Raw genomic sequence first — 19,510 nt, forward strand, 5'->3', positions numbered from 1 at the left:
TTACTTAGTATAAAGTCGTAGTATTATTAGGGGGGAAAACTTCGGTATTTTATGAGAATAAAGTTACAATATAAAAAATAAAAAAATCAATCTGCCTGTCTACTCTGCATTAGGCTTTTATTATATAAAAATACCCCCCAAAAAACGTTTGTTTCATCTTTAAATATGATTTGATGCTTTTGTGCAGATCCATTTTGTTCTCACGAAAGAAACAAATCCATATGACCTCATTTTATCTTCTGTTTGTCAAATTCTGATTAATCTCAATATAATGGAACAGGAAAAGGTTAGGTGGTCATCCGTCAATCATTGCTGTTTGAGACGACGCAGACATGACAACACTACCTGATTCAGTTTCCTTTTATTTCTTCCAGAGATAAATATGTCACAGTGTAATGCGATGATATTATCACTGGTATGTCCACATTATGCTTGAAAATGTTTCATGGACACAGGGTGACGCATCAGAAATGCATCCAAGTTGGCGTTATGGTGATACAAATTGAAATAAAGTGTGAGGAAAATGTTTGAAGTGTCAATAGATTCTGAAATTCTCTTTCAGGGACTCTGATGGGTCACATGAAAGTATAAATTGTACATGTATACATATATATATATTTCTAAATAATATAAGTAGTCCTTGTATGGACAGAGTATCGTCCACTACAAAGGTGCCCTTGACCCATGCATTGGTTGCACAACACTGCTATCCCAATGGTGTGAAGTGGCTGCAGGAGGCTTAACTTCACCATGTGCTGTGGTGTGCATGTGTGATTTGGTGTGAATTTCCACCAAATAAAGAAAACCAATTACAAAAAACTAAATTAGGAGTTACGTTATGTTCTTTGTTACACATAATAGTAATCTAAGTATATTTGGGTTTTGGACTTATATTTTAGGCTCGAGGATATAATAGAGGCCTCTGTTGCACCTATCCTAGCCAGAACACTCTTGAGGATTCCAAAGTTGATTAAATAAATCTGGTTTGGCAAAAAGTACAAGCTAAAGGCTAACGTCATCATGCTAACATTCTCCCAATGTCAATGCCATGTTAGTGTTGAGCATACTATTTACCAAGTCACCAACTTAGTTTAGCATGTTAGCATGCTAACATTTACTTTTAAGAAGTAAACAGCAAAGCAAAGAGGAAGCTAGGCAGAAGTGCTACCCCTTGACGTAACCAATCAGATAACAGATAAAGCGGCGCAAGCTAGCAGTGGACTGCTGAAAAAACGAGCATAGACCAGCTTAAGATGGTTGCTGGTTTTAGCTGGTTTTAGCTGTGTTAGGCTGGTTTAGTTGGTTTACCAGGCTGGTTTAGCTGGCCAGGCTGGTCTTGCTGGTTCAAGACCAGCCTGGCCAGCTAAACCTCTATGCTGGTTTTAGCTGGTAGTTAAGCTGGTCTATGCTGGTGAAGCTGGTATTTATGCTGGTCTACTACCAGCAGTCTTGCTGGCGAAACTGAAACAGACACAGTCAGACAGAGAGGGCGGGACACGGGGGAATGGCGAGACGGCAGTGGTTGAAACAAAGCGGTATAAAACATGGTTTTGACTGGCGCTAACGGTCGGGGAGTGAAGATCAGTTGGGCGTTTCTGTGACTGCCCAGCGGTTGCTCTTCTGAGAAGAACCGCTCTGACAGCTCTCTCTACTGGGAAACGCGCTAAAAGTCCTTCTGGAGGTAAGCAACACAACTTCACCCAGTCTGAGGCTCTGTTTACACGGAAACGAAAACGAACCGAATTCGATATCAAAAAGTCTTCCGTCCACACGGAATCGGCTCAAGAAACGTGTCCGTCCACACGAGACCGCTCGACCCACTGGCCATGGTTGCCTGGTTGCCCTTCTGTTTATTCTCCGCGGTGGATTTAGCAACATGTAGTTCATGTAGTTCTCCATGTCCACTTGTTTCTGATGGTTGTGGTAGAGGGGCTGTAGATTTGGGTGAGCAGCAGAGGTGGGAAGAGGCAGGGCTTTGGCTGTTTCGGCGGCCTCAGTTTATCTTTTTCTCCCTCCCTGAGGCGAGCGTGTGCTCCTGCTGTAAAAGGCAGGTGCACCGCACCCACTGCCACTAACTCTGAGCCTGGCTCCCGAGCAGGACGTTCAATCTCCCCGGTAGTCCACCAGCAGATGAAAAACACCCACCTCTCCGCCTCTTCCAAGGGACGAGGGAACCGTGCGGCAGAGTTTCCGTTAGGTCAACATGTCCGTTAGAGTTTAAATCTTTCGGACAAAAGTGCCGGTCAAAGGTCTTCTTTGTTATTTATTGAGCTTTAAAACAAATTGATAACGACTCTATATAATAATATAAGAATAATAAACGGAGCCTCTCTTTTCCTCCCCCTCTCCTGACAGCCCGTCAGTATCCGTCTCATGCAGCTGGCTGATCCAGTAATGAGTGACCCGACAGTAAAAATAAACATATTTATAACTAGTATAGGTAGTTTGAGAGGTAATTAAAATAGCTAAGTGTGATGATCTAACTTGAAGTGTGTGTTTTGCTCCGCTCACCGCTCCATCACAACGGGCGGAGCTGCAGGTGATCATGCAGAGCTGCGTGTCTCTGTCAGCAGCAGCTGATCTCTGATCTCTCTCTCTTGTCCGATTAGACTTCACTCGCGTTTATGTCCATATCGATCAGATCTAGCTAGTTCTAGCTAATGATATGACTGCCTGCGTATCAAAGGACACCTTAACAATAAGCGACATTTTGACCGGAGAGATTTAGATTTGCCGGTCTTGAGCATATTTTACCGGTCATAGTCTGGTAATTGTTAAGGAATAATTCTTCTAGATATCTAACCTTTTACTCTGACATGTGTTATCTCCTTTAAGGAAAGGCCTTGGTGCCATATGTGTTGTTGTCACCAGTGTGTGACCGGTCAACTTGACTGGCACGAAGGGTAATTGTTGTGGGAACACTGAAGCACTTCTTTATCGGTGTTTGTGGGCTCTAGGATGTGAAATCCTTGAGGCCATGAGCGTCGGACGCAGGTGATTCAGTGTTTAGCCTACTCCTTCAGAGATGTTGATTTCTCTCTGTGAACCTGTTAAAAGGTCTAGCATAGAGAGAGGTTCTTCAGAATTGACGTGGCAACTCTACCGTGTAGTCAGAACCTCTGACTCTTTGATTTGTGATGTGAATCCTCCGGCCGAATACTCTGAATAAACCCATCAGTGTTTGACATCAAAGCTCCAACTCTCACCGTGTCTCCTTCCTGAGTCGGTGACTCCATGCATTGCTACACAGAAGTTTCCTCCACAGTAATTACCGGCTAACGGAAACTCTGCCGTGTGGGGGGGGTCTGCTGGAGGCTCCTGCTGGGTGCACTGTTCTGCGAGATACCGGGACCTGGCTCGAAACACTCGGAACGGGGAGAGGTGGGGAGAGGCGGGGCTATGGCGTATAGGGCATACACACGGAGCCGTTTGACCCTCCCAGAGCGTTCCGTCCGCAGATCTACCCACCTTGGGACCCGTTATCGTTTGAGGGCTCCGTTTCCGCAGTTCCGTTACGGCCTCGTGTGAACGAACCCTCCATACGATAGAGAACTGTAGCGGATAACACCCGTTCCATCTCCGTGCAAACGCAGCCTGAGAGTAAAAGGTTTCTCGAAGGTTCGTTTTGCTTTCTTACAACGTTACGTTAATGTTAACTTAACCTTAAGTTTGCTAGGAGGCTATTGTTACTTCCCTTAACAAGAGCTAGCTGTCTTAGCAGTTAGCAGCTAACGTTTTCCGCAGTTTGTGTTTCCCCTGAAAAACGTGATGTAGTTATTTAAGGGTAAGTTAACTTAACGTTATCTTACAAGTTGAGAGAGTTACGTTTTGTTTAAAATCGTCAATGTAATGCACGTTAGAGGTTTTGTGTTGAACATGAAGTTAGCTAACTGTAGCTCACTCTACCAAAGGTTAGCATGTTAAGCTGTACTTTCTGTGGCAGCTCGCTTAATACAAAGAGGGTGCTTCATTGTAAACTTTTCTCTCAAATGTGTGTTAAATCTACCTGAAATTGTAGGGACAGTTTTTTTCTACTCAACGATACAGACCATTGTTGAGGAGATGCAAGACATACTGTAAATGAGTTGGGTCCGACATATACTTTGAGTAATGTTACTTTGCTGCTAAAAAATGAAACATTATCAGAAGAGGACATCACCAAAGTGTGTGAGTCTGTCAGGGGATTTGATCTGTTCTCTGCATGTCGTACAGGGCCTATGTACACACTGCTCTGGTATTCATTAAAAATATAATTGTAAAATGTAAGTCTCCTGCTCTTGTCATCGTTCAGGCTTTGCATTTGAACTCCTATGACTGGTTGCGGACTTGAAGGGAACAACTTCCTGGCTTTCCTGACATCCAGGAAAAAGGTGAGATTCTAATCCATTTCAATGCCAAAAGCAAGTTATTGTTTGTCCTCCTGTGTTGTCTTATTTCCTTATCTTTCTTTCAGGTGTAACATCTACCAATGGTCTTACATGACATAGACCTCCTCCACCTCTTTGCTGTCCTACTAGTCAACCCTTCTGATCAGAGCCTTTCCTAAATAGTGATAAGTTGTTTTACAGTTCAGTGTACGTTCATTTAGCAACTTAATGCTTTACTGCTGTTGAATAAACCCTATATTGCTAGTGATTTTATTAAAACTATGATTTGCAATATTTTTGATTCCAATTACAATAATCTTTTTGTTATAATTGTAAAACACATCTTAGCATCCATTAGCAATCAATCAAACAAATCATCCAACACAAAATAGAAGAAATCTGGACCTATTCTATTTATTTTTATACAGCAGCATCTATTGGGACTGCTCATTGATGTCTTCAAGAGCCATTGAGTCTACCTTTTGTAGTCGGCCTATCAGAATGTTTATAATTTCTTTGTCTCTTAACATTCCTATAATCATTTGTTTTTTATTGTTGATATTGTTTTGTTCTTTATTTTTGTTGTGATAATCACTTTACAATTGTGTAAGTGCTATATAAATAGTTATACTAATATTATTGTTGTTACCATCATTACTATTATTAATAATGTTTTCTTTGTTTTCTTTATTCATCGCTGCAGAAAGGATCATGCCAGCCCACATCCGACACCTGAGGCCTGTACTACGAAGCTGGTTCAACCTAACCTGGATATGTTTGAGTTAGCCGGTTGGCCCAATCCAAAACATACGCGCTCTGGCTAAACTGTACTACGACGCTGGTTATCAAGTGGATCGCTCAAGCCAGCCGTGTCCTATCTAGTTAGGTGCGCGTTCACATGAAAGGGGTGGTATTTGGAGCATTCAACCAATCTCAAACACGGACAAGCGTACTGACAGCGCAGCGCGTCATACTTCCTGAATGAAAAGTGAACTTTAATATTAGTCAAATATGAAGAAGTTAAACTTTAAACATCCATGACTTAAACACTTTATCCAGGATAAAAGCCACATAGCTGCACCTGCAAGGTGAATACAGCTGGTAAAAGAAAAAGTGTTTGAATGCGTACATTAACAGGTTTATGAAATCACTGCCCCGTCCAAGACACGAGTGGATCTGACTTTAATTAGGAGAATTTGACTCGAGTGTTTCGTCAACTTAATGTGTTGCTTAAAATAATACTTCTGCATACAGTATGTGACACTGTGAGTGTTGCACGGCCAGATACGGCTCAAGAAGCTGACTCAAATAAGGAAATATATGATACATTATGATGTGATATGATATGAATGATAATGGGACACATCGACGTCTGCACTCACAGTGCCGCGGACTGTACTTAATGTTACTCTGATCCGGTTACTTATGTCGTGGCAGATATTTAAGTAAGCTTTCTTAACGCTAATATTATAATAGTCAGATTGCTCTGAAGATGGGAGGGGATATTCTATTAATTTTCACGTTCACACAGTCAGTTGATTTTGGCCGGTCGTCTTTCCTGCAACGGCAGTTTTTCTGTATTTCCTCTATCCTGTAATATGAATTGATGGCTTTAAACTCCGCACACGGAGCTCTGATTGGTCAGCAGGCGGTGCTTTCACTGAGTTGATCTCTTAGCCTGCCACCTAACCTGCTCCGGAGCAGGTTTCCCGCTCAGCATAAGTTTCCATGGAAATCTAGCCTGCTAAAAAGAGAACCAGCGTCGTAGGACCGGAAAGCCCGAGATTTCCCTGAAGTTAGCCGGCTAAGCGAAAATCCAGCTTCGTAGTACAGGCCTCAGATCAAGAACTTGTGAATCTTCAGGCAGAAAAGATGAAAACACCTGTTCAAAGTTCCAGTTTCCTGTACATGGAACCATGCCTGTCTGGGACTCTGTTCCACATGTCTTCAGTCAGTTCTGGACCCTATGACTCGGACACTAGTTATACCAAGGCTTATTAGAAGTAAGAGTGGTAGGAGAGGAGTGGAGTTATCTTTGTATTTAGGCTGCAAGTCGACAAAGGTGATCAAATGCTGATGCTAATAATGATCCGATTCATTTGATATTGATTGTCTGCCAATAACGAATCCTGATCCGATTCTTCTACTTCCCAGATAATACAGCAGCACCATGTACACTAGCTCTATTTGTTTTTGCCATTGTAATTCACCATAAGCAATTGTTGACTGTAACGTCTATGCCAACCAACTGTAATGTATTTTACCATACTTTAACGGTCAAGTTCTGGCAACCACAGCAGCCCAAATGTTAACGTAAATGTCAAGTTTTCTTTTTACAGTATACTTATATCTGTACATTTCTTTTCAGTTTGCTTCAAGAAGTGGCTTCAACAGAAATGCAGGCCAGATTGGGAAAGGCTGGACGCTATACAACGGGAAACATTATGGAAAGGAAAAACAAAAAACACTTTCTTTGTTGCCTTTTTCTTATCATACATAGTGTTACTGTTGTTGTTACCATTTAAATATTGAATTTTATTTATTACTTTTATTTTAAATCAAATGCACCTGTTTTAGATAATATATTTATTTTGATGTATAGGTTGATTTGCAGGTTGGTTGTTATTTGTATAATTATTGTATTGTTACTGTGTATTTTATAGCTATTTATTGCTATTTATTGAATTAAAATACTGTTATGAACACTATATAATGTATTTATTTTGGTAGATACCAGAATACATGACTCAATGAATCTTTGTAATATATTTATGTTCTCTGGTTTAAATAATCATACCAGTATTTAAACAATGTATGCTGGTCACCTGGAATCCTGGTAAGCTTCCAGCATGGTATATTTAATACTATTATTAAACATAAACTGGTGATCGATGGATGTTGGTGACCAGCCCAGCATACCAGCATACTATGCTGGTCTATGCTGGTTTTTTTAGCTGGCCAGGATGGCTGGTATAGCTGGTGGCCGGTTTAGCTGGTTTAGCTGGTTTAGCTGGTGGCCGGTTCACCAGCCATCCTGGCCAGCTAAAGTGTCCAAAACCCCTCTAAACCAGCCAACCATCCAGCCTAATATCTACAGCTAAGTTGGTCTAAGCTGTTTTTTTCAGCAGGGGTAACAATAGAAACTTAACTAACTAGTTGTTTTCACCACAAGGTCTGCGCCCTACCTCGTGGCAAGTGAAGACAACGTTTTTACCAAATTAAAAAATGAGCAATCGAATAGCTGTTGAGATATTTCACTCTAAATATCAAATATTGACCTTATGGTTTGACTAGCTGAAAAGTAGGATTCATCCTCTGTGGACTATAAATATCTGTATAAAATGTCATGACAAACCATGATTTTGTTGTTGGTATAGTCCGGAGAAAGTGGAGAAAGGACTAACTGCAATCCCTGGAGCCCTGGTGCAAGAATGGCTAAAAACTATATTAATTTCACCCTGTTGAAAACCGATTTCTTTGTAAAACATAGCACCAAGCATGTAATCTACGGAGCAGAACTCTTTGCTGCAGCGATTTGATGTCAGTTGTACTTTAAGAGTTTGACCTTAGAAGAAACTGTGGTACACCACCAGAGCAGAAATCTGAAACACTTTGTACTTTCACAGTCTTAAAAAGGTAATTTATTAAATATTTACAGACAAACTGCACGCATAAATGTGTCCGATAATTGTATTATTTGAATCAGATCATGTTTCAATTAGTCATTTTGAATGGTAGTGCTGCTCAAGTTAGGAATAAACACCAGTAAAGAGGTTTTTTCTCCTGTTCCGATCGTTTTAACAGGCTTAAGCTTCTCAGTTGGCAGCGGTTTACGCTTTTATTTTGTAACATAATACCAGCTTTCTATTTCTATTTAGACCCTGACACACACACATCTCTCACAGCGGGTGTACCGCTTGTCTTGTCTTGTCTTTCTTCTCGCACTTCACGGTGAATTATCCACAGCAGTCCTACTTTACACATGTTGTTTTTATTCTGTGTCTCCTGCTAATTTGTATGCTCATGCTAATTTCTGTATAAACAATTGTGTAAACAGGATTTGCCCAAGGGGAAGCCGAGTAAAGGGGGGGGAAGGGGGTGAAGTCTAATTAAATCTGACTTTAAATCTATTGTTTTTCTGTTTTTCTGGCAGGAGATGACAATGAAGACTTACTGGTGGTGTTGTATCTGACACCGTAGAACCACTCGGGACAGGGTCGTGACACCATCTGGCCCGCGCTGCTTCGGGGCCAGCAGGTGCCGATGCCATCGATGGAGGTGTCACAGGAGGGCCCCGGGCCTGTAGCGTGAGGACAGAAATGTAAAGACACAAACACGCATTCCTAACATGGCTCGGGACTACATATAGCCCATGGTGAAATCCTGACAATGCTCCAATGATCTTGGCAATAAATCCTGGAGCTGATTAAGCCGTTTGTGTGCACACATTTTAATGATTACTCCTGAGCGTGGTCTCCTGCTGAGAGTCGCCAAATCTATTTCAAGCCCTGTTCAGCTCTTTGATGTAAGTACTTATAATCTGAGTTCGGATCAAACTTGTTTCCCTCGTGGGGTAGAACACAACAATTGTGCTTTGTACTGTAGTAACTGCGTAGGTAATCAGTTTCACACACTCACCGCTCCACTGGCTTGTGGCGTTGCTCAGGGTCTGGTTCCAGGAGGTGGCCAGCGACTGTACTGCAACCCAAGATGGAAGAAGAGAATCATCAATAACCTCAATCTCTGTTTGCACACTGAAAGGAGGGCTATGAAAGTCTCATTAGATGCAGCTTAACAGCTACAAAGGGTGAGCATTAAAGGGCAACGGTAAACACTGGTGACAGACCTTTCCCTGGGCAATATCAAGGCGGTAGCAGCATATATGTATGAAGACATGCCCCTGGGGGGAAGGCTATTAATTCTGCAATAACTCAAGAGGACTTAGATAAAAAAAGATCCGGAAATAAGGATTGTTCTTGGGGGCAAAGTTGACGCCTCAGTCTCATGCTTTCACATTATTTTGCAAAACCATGTTTTCACACCTGCTTGTAGTGAGAAATAAATCAAAAGCAAAATTTAGATTTTAGAAACACCCCCACAAGCAAAACCACAACATTGGTTTGCTTGAATGCCTAAAAGGACATGTTTTAATGTTTTTTTGACAAAGACAGTAATTATTACTGAATTATTTTTCTCCAACTGATTGTGATTTTGCTTGTTATTTAAGCCAAGCAATTATGTCTCCATTAATCAATTGTTATTCTTTTAACAATGACCTTTAAAGGAGAATTTGCAAAAGAAATAAGACGTTTATGACCAGTGTTGGGTAATAAATGCCATTACGTGAGTGCTGTAAGTAAGGGATTAAAATTCCGTTTCAATAATCCCAGTCAGGATACTTTCACAGTTTTATATTTGACTTGTTGGCCGTCTTAATGGGAGTTTTATATCTAGTAACTATGACTCAGCCTGTGAAAATGGTTTAATTATATCTTCTATAGTTTTGGAGGAGCTTTCGTCACTGAGAAAATAGCTCTTGGCCTACGCTTGAGTTTCAAATATTTTGGCCTTTACCAGAAGGACGTTTTTTTTGTTTTATTACTTTTCTTTTTTTACACTCAATTCCAGTGCCAATCGACACCGGAGGTTGTTTTTCTTTCATCTACAAATGTGCTCAATGTAGACTTTAATAAAGACCTTTGTCTAAATGAAACAGATCTTAAAGATTGATAGTCTCCTTATTTAAATCAGGAAATACCTGATCAAGGAAGATGTTATCAAGCGGCAGAATCGGATTCTATTTCAGTGCCAACTTATGATACTTAATTACAACTGTAACAACTGACTCCAAGAGAAACTATTCAACTACTATGATAGGTATTTAAATCATCTTTTGAGTCATAAATCAAAAATGGCAAACTGTGGTTGAAGCTTCTCCAATGAGAGGGTTTTCTGTATTTTTAATATTGTAAACTAAATATTTAGGGGTTATTGAACTGAAAACAAAGCTATGAGCGCAGACATTTGGTCTGTGTTGGATATTTCTCACTTTAACAGAGACATTAAAGGACAGAAGATTGGCACCTAGCTGAGTCTTGACACAGCAATGTGACAGCATAATACCAACATTGTGAGTATGAAACCAGGAGGCAAATAAAAACAGGAAGATCATTGCTGGATTTGCATATCTCTCTGGGTGTTTACTCTGGTTCAGTGTTAAAACTCATACTGTACTGTACTACTGAATAATATAAAATACATGTTGTCAATAAACATAAGGAGAGTTGGCATTTAGTGGTCGTATAACTGAAGAGACTGAAAATCAATTGAAGCACCAGTAGTACCAGTAGAGCAACTTGAAACACGTAGGGTGTAACTGCCGGCCGTTTTAAAAGCTTGTAACAGTTGCTGTCGTCGTAAACATCGACTTACATGAGACATTTCTGGACAGCATGAGCAGGGCTTCACATGTCAGATTCTCCAAAGAGCCTGAAGGCAGCAGGCTCATGATGGCACACACCTGCAGAGATACAACACACATCAATGAGTCACAAAATCCACAACATCATGTCAAATACAGCTTTTATAGCCTCTTAAACATACAATATGTACATTTCGACTGCTAGGGCTGCCTAAAAAATCACTAAAGATGGAGTTTGTCTCATGAGGAATCGTGGGTTCATGGGATTTGTTGTCTTCACCATCGCAGTCAGATTCCCCCAGTGTTCATTGTTCAGGAGGTTTTTACCGGGAGCCGAATTATCCGCAGATGTCTCCTCTCCAAAACAAACGGACCCACTGATTAAAAGCAGTAAAAAACACTGAGTAAAGCAGTTTTACATAAAAAATCAGCGTTTTTCCGACACCGCTCGACAGAAGACAGATGTCCCGGAGAGGCCACGAATGTTTGCTCAGCTTGTTTCTCTGAATACGTGAGATCCAAATGTTGAGGATGATTTCACTGGGAGACGAATTATCCACAGAAGAATCTCCTTTTGACAAAATAAGTAGACCAATTGATGAAAAACTGTAAAAACACAGAATAAAGGGGATACATGTCTTTCTCCAATGAGGTTCCTTGCATTGTTTGTGATGGATAAGGTGAAAGAACTAGAAGAAACACAGAATAAAGTCTTTCTCAATACGGTTTCTATAATCACATTGTTTCGCTGATAACCTGAGATTGCAAATGTTGAGGATGATTTTACTGGAAGCCGAATTATCCACAGAAATCACCTCTTTTCCAAAAAATAGCCCAGGTAAATAAAGCAGTAAAACCATAGAATAAAGCAATCTGACATTAAAATGCAGTCCTTTTCAAGTGTGGTTCCTTTATTCACATTGGTTCTCTCAATAAGTTAGACATACATCTTAAGGATGATTTTGCTGGAAGCCTAATTATCCACAGTCACATTTTTCACAAATAAATGGATCAGGTGAAAAAAAGTGGTAAAATAAAAAAATTAAGCAATTTGCCCTTAAAATGTGTCTTTTTTCAATGTGGTTCCTTTAAAAACATTGTCTCTCTTACAACCTGAGATCCAAATGTGGAAGATGATTTAAATAGAAGCCGAATTATCCACAGAGCTCACTTATTTTACAAAAAACATGGACCAGGTGAAACAAGCAAAAACAACAAATAAAGCAATGTGCCGTTAAAATGCAGTCTTTCCCCAATGAGGTTCGTTTGCTCAGCTTGCGTCTATAAAGATCGAAACGCCCCATGACTAAAACCTTCATCCTAGATGTAAAAGTCACTTGTAAAAAATGTGGCTTAAAATGTAAAAGTGAAATTATAACAACCAAAACTCTAACACATACACAAGAGGGATGCACTGCCATTAGAGGCAACCATACAGTATGTACCGTTATCTTGATTCAAATGACCTATTTATCTAGGTCTGATGGAAAACATGTTGGATACTGTAAACACACAAATCATCTAAATATAAAACATAGTTGTTTTAAGACATTTTACTGCAGAAAAGTTGCATATACTTGTATTCCCTCACGTGCAGCCAATGAAGACGGCTGAATCCAGTTGAAGGTCTCTGTGCCCTTGAGCAGAGGATGCATGCATTAACAACCCCTCATTGCCTAATTTGGAGCACTTTGTAGTGTGTAATCTCCCCCCCCCCCCATCAACACTCTTTCATGTTTACAGATACAAAGATTGAATAAAACGTAGGCTCAGAAGTTCCTTACTTTGCCTTCTTCTGCTAAATAACAAATATTCAGTTTGGTTGCAGTCAGCCTACTTATCGTGTGTGCAGAGAGGGAAACACATTTAAATAATGCACATAATTATAAAAATACAGTACAGTGGAGGGTTAATGTGCATGTATCTGCTGCGTCTCCAGTGTGTTTGTGCTTGTTCCCTGCACAATAACAATGTAAGCTAGCAAATCATACATTTACACACCAGAGATGAATAACCTCTATTTGCCGGTATTTTAGAGGACAGCACAACGGATCCATTTTTCATCCACACTTTGACCTTCACTTGATTTCTCGTGACTGCTCTGGGAAAAAGTAAAAACATCCCTTGAATGTGTGCATTGTGCTGCGTGGAAACCATGATCGCTGCAGGCAGCTTCTGTCGGTGCCACTTCATAAGAGACAAAAAACACCACAAGAGACTGAAACATTTAATTTCTTTAGTTTTCCTGGGCTTCTCGACAGTAGTTGACCCCCATCTGGGTCGGTGCAGCTGTCCTTGAGTACGGGCCTGTTCCCTGCGGACGGCTACTATTACCCATATACTGTAGCCAACGTTTCTTTCCCTCTTTAAATAAAACATTCCGCCTCAATAATGCAGCATCGGAAACGGTAAACATAAAGATGGAACTTAAAGAAGAAGTCTAAATAATTGAAATTCCTGACTTTTTTTTTGTGTTGTTATTAAAAGTGTCGCTCTGGAGTGTAAAAAAAAAAAGGCATTCATAGCTCATGGCCACGGCAGCATGAAATGTGAAATACCAGCAGCGGGGTCTGGTCACATTGAGCAGAAAGCTACACTGGCCCAGATTGTAAAGAGGAGCTCCTGATGGCTCGCTGCGTCTGTTACACGCTCAGTGAGTCCTGCGCAGGTATCAGGGCACACTGACACACTGTGCTGCGGTTATTAAAGCTCAGCAGCTGATCGACAGGCAGGATGTAAACGGGGATCACACAAACTACTATTCAATCAGCGGGCGGTATTTTCTGCGGTTGAAGAACACGCACATCATAGAAAAATGAATAAAACCATGATGAAGGAATTTAAATTACATGCCTTCAAAATGATCATGAGGTTGAATGGAGTATTGTCAACAGAAAAAGTAGTTGGAGAGAAACACAGGGATATTGCCTTTGCAGACCATTTACAAAGACCTATATAACACACTACTGGACAGAGTAAACCCATAAAAGCACAATAGGACCTCTTTGAATATTTTGTTTCGTGAAAGAGATACATGCAAGTCATGCAACGTAATCGTATTATGTAGATCAAGCAAGACTATTTTTGCAATGATTTTTGCCACTATTAAAGTGTGGTTTCTTGGAAAGATTCAAACCACTAAAAGTGTATTTAGTAATTGATTACACTTTCAATTGCTATTAACACATTGCCAAAGCTTTTAATATTTACTTGATCCAAAGGTTTCTTGTTCTTTAAACGAGAAATATTTCCCCGCTCAAACCCTACTTTCTGGTTTAACAGTTTAGCTTAGAGCCGTGGAACTTAAATTCCACGGTCTTTGGCTTTTGCAACTTCATGAAAGGACCAGGGTTTTTTGGTGCAGTGAAAACAGCCGCAGGCAAGCTTCCCCTGCGGTTCATGATTATACTGGAAAAGAGTCAAGAAAGCACGATCCATGGTTAGTGTAAGATTTGCTTGGATTACGTAAATGCATTGTGGTCAGAAACCAATACATAATGTGCTTTGAGCAATTGCAGATTCATTGAAAGTTAAATGTATTGATGTGAGGATGCAAAGTGAGTTTTTGTATTGTGATTGATTGTGCAACATTTCCATCCATTCAGATATTTGTCTCAGTGTGTGTGAGCCACATGAGTGTGTGGCTCATTATTACATTTAAGTCAACAATCAAGACATGACTTTATTCTGCAATATGCTTTTTCTTCTATAAATAAATTAACATCAACTTGTTTGGAAAAAAATCTAAATATATTATGTCTATAATCATTGCTGTTCCTTAACATTTTGCATTCTGGAGGAGACATCCACGTGCCCACCCCGAGGGGAGTATACCTTTCATTATAATATTCAATTATAATCAGTAGATTTAGATGATATCTTATTATTTCAGATCTACATTCACATCTATGTATATAAAGTACTCCCTGTTCCCTGGTTTCAATATTTTATGGGTGTTAAATGAACATAAGCCGGTTAAATATATTGCTGTATGATTAATGTATGATCAGGTTGAAGTGTTGATGCGTTATTGGTAATATGACACTTACCCTTGTGGATGTCCTAATCACGGTTAATGATTTAGTAATGGTTTTAATTCTATTTTTGTCAATTATTTTCTTTATTTTACAGTTTACAGAGCTCATTTAAAATCAGTGAAGCAGTTTGGATATGTCTGCGTCTGTTTTCTATGACATCCATAGTGTCATGAGTGGTTCCTCTGCGAAAGGCCATGAAAACAAATGCAATGCTTTGAAACACCAAAGAACAAAGCAGCACTTAAATATTAAAAAGGATGATCTGAGGAAAAATCTTGAAACAAGTGGATTTGCATTGAAAGCAGGTTGAAATATTCACACCAGACTTTCAGACAATGCTTCGATAAGAGGGAGATCAAACGATGAGTCATGTTTTGAAGTTGATCATATGCATATAAAAAGATGCAACTCAAGTGCAGAACGTTGCACTGATAATTGGCTACAGCTGCAGGTAGATGGAAAAAAGGGCTCATCATTAAGACACCACGCACTGGACCTCTTCCATTCATGTCACAACAGACAATAACCTCCATTTCGATCAACGCATCGAATCCCAGAAAGACTAAACCGAGAGCCCCCTTAGCTAAAATGAAGTCTAATCTACCACATATGCTGTATTTAAACTCAAGTGTTATTCAACACATCCTGCTGTATCTAAACAAAAGGCTAATTTCACTGATACTGCTGTCCAGTTGCCGTTGTGTTCGCCATCTCCAACAAAAACAAACCTAGCGTCCCACGCACTGTCAGCAGAATATCTGGATTCCCACACCCAGTCTAAAACAGACATCGAGCTCTGATTCGAGCATCACATATCTCACGCGCAACATCAAATGATTCTCATCACACCCGTAACAAAGACAAGACAACTAATCGATACCATATTAAACGAATATAACCGGCAGATGTATCAATATTTCTTTATTTTTATTCTATGTATTAACTCATGTGTAGCACCTGTTAACTTTTTGCAGCTGTGACACAGTCATTTCCCATGATATGAGTCAAGTATATCTAAACTTATCTCAGACGGGGGAGTAATTAGTCATTTTATAATTAAATTAAATATTTGATCACTTTTTTGGTGTCTTGTAAAGCTTAGGGCGCTGGTGTGCATGACAAGAAAATGAAGAAATCACTAATTGAAATCTAACTACATCTGATTTGATACATTTCTGGCTTTACCCTGACATAAACCTTGGACTGGAGAAACCAGAGTCGACATGTTTCACTGTTTTCTGACATTTCATAGACCCTATCAAACTAGAAAATAACAGACAGTTGAATCAATAATGAAAAAGCCCAACACCTCGCATCACTCCCATCTGTGGGGGATACAGGACTTCTAAATGGAGAGGCGCTCCAGAAGGAGTTATTTTCTCCTGCATGGGCGGCCTTTAACAATCTGCCTCGCTGACACAGCCGGCATCATTTAATGAATGCATACATGAAGATGTTATGCACTGTACTATATCGGTATGCTGGCCTTGTACTCCTATGTGTACATCAATCTGTGTTTCTGTGCACTGGCTGTGAAAATAAATATCTCTCTGGGACAATAATCTGAATATGAAGATGAGCTAGGAGAAATAGAGAATAGGGTTACATTTCTGATTTACTGTCCTGTCTGTGAGGATGAATTATATGTAAGTGAAATGACCTCCATTTATGTTTGTTTTCTGAGAGTGGAAGACAGATGATAAACTTCTTCTACATTCTTTTTGTAGCAGAATTTACCTGCAAATCTTGGGGTAGAAGGTAGAATATTTACAAGTAGTATCCCATGTTTTGTAGATTGGTCTATTACTATGTTAATTTATTCTGTATTTTCAACATTGTGTATTCTTTCTTAGACACTTTTAATAAATGTAGGGAACTAGAGCTGCAACCATAAGTCTTCAAATCGATTAGTTGACTTTAATACAAAATGGCAGAACATTTAGATTTCTGTCTTTTCTCTGACATTAAAAGATGCCCCCTTGGACTTTGAGAAATCAAGGTGTACATATTTCCCTATCTTCTGACATTTCATAGACCAAAACAAATGAAAAAATAACCAGTAGAGGAATCAATCGTTTTTATCTTATTTCTTTTAATTGCTGCTGAGACAAAACAATTTCCCAAATTAGGATACGCAAAGTATATCTAATTTAATCAAATTCAAGATGGGGTAGTAAAACAGCTTGTCATTTTGCAATGAAAATAAATGTTGATCACTTTTTTGGTGTCTTTGGGCATGACACGAAAAGAAAGAAAGAAATCATTCCAAATCTAAATACATCTGACTTATGTAGTGGAATAAAAGGTCAAATATTTCCATAAAGTAGGATTACTTCTGCACTGTTTTGAGGTATGAGTATTTATATGTCATGCTACCTAAAACTCCCACTACTACATTTTATTTTACTGTACTGTAGCACACATGTGGCAGTTCTTCTGCTGATCTACTGTATGAGGTTAAGATAAGACTTTATTCATCCCCGGGATCAATAACAAGTACTTTTTGTCTAAGTATTTATTACTCTTGCACTCGAGAAAATATTTAATTGCGCAGAGTACATGTCTACGCTGGGGCTACAGAGTAATAGATAAGCAGTATTTTAATTATTTTATTCATTATCATCATAAGAATTGTTTATATTTTTTACAAAAAGGGAGGATTGTGCTTTCTGATTCTGTGTCTTTTCACATTATGTTTGCTACATGGCAATAGCATTTTTGTTATCTTTAAAATCACACACATCTGAGTATTTAAGAAATACTGAGGGACAAGAGCCCTTAAAAAATGAACCTCAGTCACATCATCATTTTACCTTTTGACAGCATCCCAGCAGACAGGTGATATGTGAGTGAAGGGGCCCTGCTTGGCCCTAAATAACAACAATGGGGGGGGGGGGGGGGGGGGGACGACACACACACACGAATAGAATGCAGGAGGGATCTGAGAGAAGGCTTCAGAGGATTCTTGACTATTCTTAGTGCGGCTGCTCTCCTCACACACAAGAGGTAGGAGGAATTAAGTGATTCACCTCAGGCTGCCATTCATAGCAACATCAGCATCTGCACCACAAGTCCAGAACACTATAATGACTGTCAGGGAAGCCTTTCTCAACAACTTACAAATGTTAATTAGACTTTGCTTTGAGGGATCAAACATGAGAACGGGAAGTGGAGCAATGCACTTGCTGCACTAACACTTCTAATCTCCAGTGTCCCAAATCCGGGTTTTTTAGCATCAGCATTTGAGCCCCGCGTCCCATGAAGAGGAGGCATCGTGTCACTTGGGATGTTTTTCTCATGCACTGTAAAACCCATACAGCTCCATGTCTGTGTGTTTACGCTGAAACTCAGCCTTCCTGCTCCAAAAGCTTTTAGTTCAGCACATTTAATGGGTATTATGATTTTTAAATAGCTGCGAGATGGAGAAAATATCCAAAAACTAACATCTGGATGTGATGCTGATAAATCCCTTCGCATCAAGATTACACTCTGCTGAAATCCTGCGAAGAATAAAGATCCAGTTGTCTTTATTAAGCTATTTTTAATTCAACCACAGGCTAGGGTTTTAGGATATAAAGCCAAAAATAACTTACCTCAAGCAGACCGAAGCATTTGCGACGCATTTCCAATCCTGTATTTTTCACATAATGTTCATGTGGGACGTTAAATGTCTTCTTGTCACTTTAAAAAACAATGTTTCTTCACTATCCCCTGAGTCACTTGTGAAAGTAGCACGATGTGTGCAGAGAATGTGATGCTGCTGCTGTGGGAAATGTCACTTCTGTCAGAGAGAGACGCGTGGTGAGAAAGAAACCTATCAGGTCTCCAAATGAGCAGCACAGATGATCCATTAAGACGATTCTTCTTCAGGTGAGCAGCTTCCCTCTCTTTTTCCTTGGTTTCTCTTGAAATGAAGTCACCGAATCCACCTTTGGAGAGAGAAGCGCACCATCACACAGAAACCACGGTGCCCTTCACAGCTGGCCCCGGACCAAAAACTCCCTTTGCATGCGTTTTTCTGTTCCGCCGGCTACACTATCATGTCCCACCGCTTCCTATCCGGTGTGTGAGTGCCGGCTGCGCTCCGTGCTCCAGATCATGTCGTCGACGCACCGCCCACGTTGTGCCATTTAAACCGGGGTGTGCTACGCGACTGAGAAATAACTAAATTCCTCATCCCGGAGTTAATTATGCAACGTCTCTACGCGGTTCCACCACATACTAATCCATAATCCCTTTGCAATCTAGACGTCACTGCTGTGAAAGTTAGACGACGGGAGAACATTGATTTTGGAAAGAGGAAAGGATCCGCGCGCATTACAGAAAATAAGAGAGGTTTACACAGGAAAGGGACCCCTGTTCTCCAGCTGAATTAGTGCCAAGATCAGAGTTGACTGATTTGGCCGTGAGCAAGATGGACAGATGGTCACACTGTGTCAACACAGTTCAGAATGTCTCCCCAGAGGAGGCAATTTTAAATAAAAAATCCAATGCAAATCATATTTCAACAAACATGCCTGTTAAAAATAGACTTCGAAATTAAATGCTTTCAGATTAGTGCTGAATCAATCGATCAATAAATCAATCAGTCAGTCAATCACTTGGTTAATGACAGTTAGGAAGCTCTGTGTGGTCCCACTTTAGACCTGCTGGTTTATAAACTCATTAAAGGCATGAGAAATACA

At 40.0% G+C, this 19,510-nt stretch overlaps 1 protein-coding gene across 2 annotated transcripts in view; it reads right to left on the bottom strand.

Moving 5' to 3' along the window:
- LOC117473824 (corticotropin-releasing factor receptor 1-like) overlaps nucleotides 1-18,870 on the bottom strand; it is a 78,667-nt gene extending 59,797 nt beyond the window's left edge. For both annotated transcript variants that reach the window (XR_004555062.1, XM_034119724.1), the window contains exons 1-4: nucleotides 18,419-18,870; nucleotides 10,800-10,887; nucleotides 9,006-9,065; nucleotides 8,542-8,667 (exon numbers count right to left, since the gene is read on the bottom strand). Coding sequence is in view for 1 of the 2 variants with exons in the window: in XM_034119724.1 (XP_033975615.1) it covers nucleotides 8,542-8,667; nucleotides 9,006-9,065; nucleotides 10,800-10,887; nucleotides 18,419-18,448 (304 nt within the window). In the remaining variant the exon portion in view is untranslated. The remainder of the gene's footprint in view (nucleotides 1-8,541; nucleotides 8,668-9,005; nucleotides 9,066-10,799; nucleotides 10,888-18,418) is intronic.
- Nucleotides 18,871-19,510: the final 640 nt, after the last annotated feature.

The sequence above is a fragment of the Trematomus bernacchii genome, unplaced genomic scaffold (assembly GCF_902827165.1).
Source record: "Trematomus bernacchii unplaced genomic scaffold, fTreBer1.1, whole genome shotgun sequence".
Lineage (NCBI taxonomy): Eukaryota > Metazoa > Chordata > Actinopteri > Perciformes > Nototheniidae > Trematomus > Trematomus bernacchii.